Below are 3,819 nucleotides of genomic sequence, written 5' to 3'. Positions count from 1 at the left end.
GATAAACGATGCTCTACTGTATTTACACAAAGGTAATTCCATCCATAATTATCTAATGAATAACAACTATTTAGTACATGAAAGAAAACAAATATAAACATCTTTTAGTTTACAAACTATATTGATAAGTTTTTAAGATAATAAACAGTACATTCATTATTTGAAAAATAAATTGTTATAGAATGATCTGTATAATATCAATGTTTGTAATCATGTGTTCAGACAATGTAACAAATTCCTAAATAACAAAAAAATCAGTTATTCGATTAAAAATGACTCCAATTTAAAATGTTTTTTATTTAATTTAAAGAAAACAAATCTCAACAAATGCTTTCAAAATTTCATTTCTACAAAACATTCCTATTGAAAATATTTTATCAATTCAATAAAATTTAAATTTTGAGTAGCTCCATGAAGAATGCACAATGAAATGAGAAATAATTTTTATTACATATGATACTTTTTACTTTATTGCTAATTCAAATATATCTTAAAATTATAATAATTTTAGACTGAGATGAAAAATTAAAGTACTTATTATGTTAATACTTATTAAATGATTTTATCCATGCAGAATTTTTCTTAAATTGTAATTTTCTATCATTAAATATGAAAATGAATTTTAAAACTCATTCTTTAATATTTCAACATTATAGAGTTATCATAATTAAAAAGTAGGTATTTGGAGCTCTCCATAGAAAAAACTATTGGGAAATCTTAACCAAATTTAGTATACTTATTCTTCCAACTATCAGATTTCAATTTTTGAGAAAAAAATCTTATTTCAAAATTCAGGCATTAGAGAAAAATTTGGCATTGCCATCTCCTTATTGTGCATATTATGTACATTTTCTAACAAATTCCATGTATAAAAAGAGTCACACAACATTCTTCACAATTTTTCAATAGGATAATGATCACAGTGCTCACTGTGCATTTATGCAAGATGGTGCACTCTCACATATTGACTTATATGTGTATGCCCTACTGCAATGACATATTTTGCATGAAAGAATAATTAACCAATCATCTCCAATGATGTGGCTGCTAAATCATCAAATTGAAACAGTGACTTTTGGTTAGGAAAGTACCAAAAGAGTCTTGTTTGTCAAGGTTATGTTTCCAATTTGACTATGCTTAAAAGACAATTTTACAAAGTGTGCAGCAACTTCACATGAATCAGTCACATTCCACTATCAAGTGTGTTGTGCAGCAAATGTACTTTTTATGGCACAGAAATGGAGGACACACGAATTCTGTATCTTTGATTTAATTTTCAATTCCACATCTGTAATTGAAATAAAATTATTGCATTTTGTTTCCTACCTCCTGAAACTCATTAGAAAACAAACATAATATGCACATTAAGGAGACGGTAGCACCAAATTTCACCCTAGCAGCTGAATTTTGAAGCAAGATTTTTCTTTCCAAAAATTGATACCATAAGCTTGGAGCAGCATGTATACTAAATCTGACTGAGGTTAACCCAATAGTTTTTTCCACAAAAAATCCAAACTCCTACTATTCAATTATGATCCTTGAATTTTGAATTAAATTTAATGATTTGAATATTTCCCAAATCTAAAGTACTTCACATGTTTTTATATTATCATTATACTTTTTGATATTTCAAAATCATAATAATAAACAAAATACAAAGAGTATTAAGAAGGATAATGAGTAAGTATAAATGAAAATGCTTGTTAATATGAACAAGGATAACATTAGTGAGTATAAGAAAAGGGAAACATGCAAGCTTTGTGTTTCAATCATCAAAATATTCATTAATAAAAAAATTATATCTTTCAATAACTAATATTTAATTAGTTATTATTATTAAATATTTGATTATTGTATTTAATCCCATGTAAAATTTGTATGAACAAGTAATTTGGAAATAAGATTATGACTATGAAAGCATGTTTAAATAGTAATACAAATAAATCTGAAGGATAAAATCATATAAAATCATAACTTTCTATTAACTTTTATCTAAATCATAAAATAAAAGAAATCTCCTGAAATTAATATTAAAATAACTTCCTTTAAAATATTATCAAATTACTTTTATATTAACATTCTTTAACTTTTAAACATTCCAAATAAAAATCAGAAATTTTCAAAAACACACAAAACTTTATTTCAGCTAGCAAAAAACAAAACAAAACTTCATCTCTTGCTCTCTATATTACATTCACTTACTGTTAAAAAACAAAACTAAAATTAGTTAATAATAAAAATAATAACCCTCCCAATAAAAAAAAATAGTGAAATTTCAAAAATAATGAAAACTAAGTACTATACTGTAGTAACAGTAAAGTACAAAATAGAGAAAAAAAGTCGGAAATTTGTACTATCATCACTTACTTTACTATACAGGGCTGTCCATCCGTCTTGTTTATTTTTAATCTAAAATTTGAAGGAATGCACACCGTCACAATTTAACTATTAATAAATATCTTTAACACTGTCAGTAAAAGGTCCTTTTTCTTTTTTTTTTTTGACTACTGCACCTTATTTATAATCTAATTTTTACCAAATTATATAACCGATAATTTCAAAAAACCCAAAACTAAGAGAGCAAGTCAAAATATATTTTTATATATATTATTTAGTTAAGTAATTTTACAGCATTATACTTACAGTATATTTTGAGCCATAATACATCCCCACCAATCTCTACAATGACAATCAGCTGAAAATTAAAAACAAAAACTCAAATTTAAAAATAACTTTCTTAAACATTAAATTAATTATAAAATTTATTACATTCAGCAATGAAAAAAATAATCCTAGTATCATTTACCTGCTCCATCTCCTTGATCATGACTCATGCCTAAATTATGTCCAAGCATATGGGTAACAGTGCTGGCAACAATGTGAGGTTCATATATATTAGAATCCTATAAAATAATTAATCAAATTAATTTTATTTTTACCATTCATTTCAGAACATTCATCTTTTAAAAAACTCACCTCACTGACACCTACAGCTTTGGCAGTGCAAATAGAGTCGGGTACAGCCATGCCAACCTCATTACCCCTGAAATGTCTACCCCTTTATAAAAAATAAAATCTTCCACATGAAAGCCACTTTTAATTTTAAAAGTAAAAGGTAGGAACACACCACATGTTTTCTGTATAGAAAGGTGTATTTTATGACAGAAAAAGCAATTCATTTACAAACCAAAAGAGGGTTGAAAACAGAGTTCAACATAGACATCTATGTTTCTACAAATAACACAAAGGACTAATGAAACAACAAACATCACATTTTATACAAAAGTCATATACCATACTCGAGCAATCTCCAAGATGTAAACACACAGTAACTTTTCCTGTATTTAATTAAACACATAAGCAAACACTATACATGTTGCCAAAATCCAGCAAGAAAACTACATGAAAGCAAATGTTTTTATCTGTGTTTAATAGGCATCACCAGGCTAACTGATCTTTTCAGTTTGAATGCAGCTATTAAAACAAACAATTTAAACAGAAAAGTTACTTAGAACAGGTGATTGCTGTCCACTTGTTAAAAGAAGGGTGATATAAGAGAGAGGGGAAAGGGAGAGGGTTGTAAGACTAAACTTTGTAGATCAGCTTCCAAGCAGAGGAAAGGAGGGTCATCTCTAGTTGATAGCTGATTTTTTCTTGTGACTTTGTAAACTTCTAATAGTTCTAAACATCTAAGCTAGTTTTTGTGGGAGTACTACATAGGAGGCTTGCTCAGTTGAACTGTACATCTATGTTGGAGTCGGAGACAAAGGTTGCTAATGCAGTGTTGGCTAGCCCTTTCATAATGGACATCCAATATTC

At 27.5% G+C, this 3,819-nt stretch overlaps 1 protein-coding gene across 1 annotated transcript; it reads right to left on the bottom strand.

Moving 5' to 3' along the window:
- Window positions 1-2,157: 2,157 nt before the first annotated feature.
- Window positions 2,158-3,055, bottom strand: LOC111616649 (hemorrhagic metalloproteinase-disintegrin-like kaouthiagin). The gene is made up of 4 exons (XM_023358037.1): window positions 2,977-3,055; window positions 2,807-2,903; window positions 2,644-2,695; window positions 2,158-2,409 (listed from the first exon to the last, which is right to left on the bottom strand). The coding sequence occupies exons 1-4, from the start codon at window positions 3,025-3,027 to the stop codon at window positions 2,364-2,366; spliced, it is 246 nt and encodes an 81-aa protein (XP_023213805.1). The 5' UTR covers window positions 3,028-3,055; the 3' UTR covers window positions 2,158-2,363.
- Between the last annotated feature and the right edge of the window lie 764 nt (window positions 3,056-3,819).

This window comes from Centruroides sculpturatus, unplaced genomic scaffold, assembly GCF_000671375.1.
Source record: "Centruroides sculpturatus isolate CEXI.00-Female unplaced genomic scaffold, Cexi_2.0 scaffold3730, whole genome shotgun sequence".
Lineage (NCBI taxonomy): Eukaryota > Metazoa > Arthropoda > Arachnida > Scorpiones > Buthidae > Centruroides > Centruroides sculpturatus.
This window is presented reverse-complemented; position numbering and strand designations above follow the sequence as displayed.

Bases quoted from the DNA above. Each gene is read 5' to 3' on its own strand.
- LOC111616649 (XM_023358037.1), bottom strand. From the start codon at position 3,027: ATGGCTGTACCCGACTCTATTTGCACTGCCAAAGCTGTAGGTGTCAGT. The intron at 2,904-2,976 runs GTGAGTTTTTTA...ATTATTTTATAG, and splicing joins AAGCTGTAGGTGTCAGTGAG to GATTCTAATATATATGAACC. The intron at 2,410-2,643 runs GTAAGTATAATG...TTCAAATTTTAG, and splicing joins ATTATGGCTCAAAATATACT to ATTAAAAATAAACAAGACGG.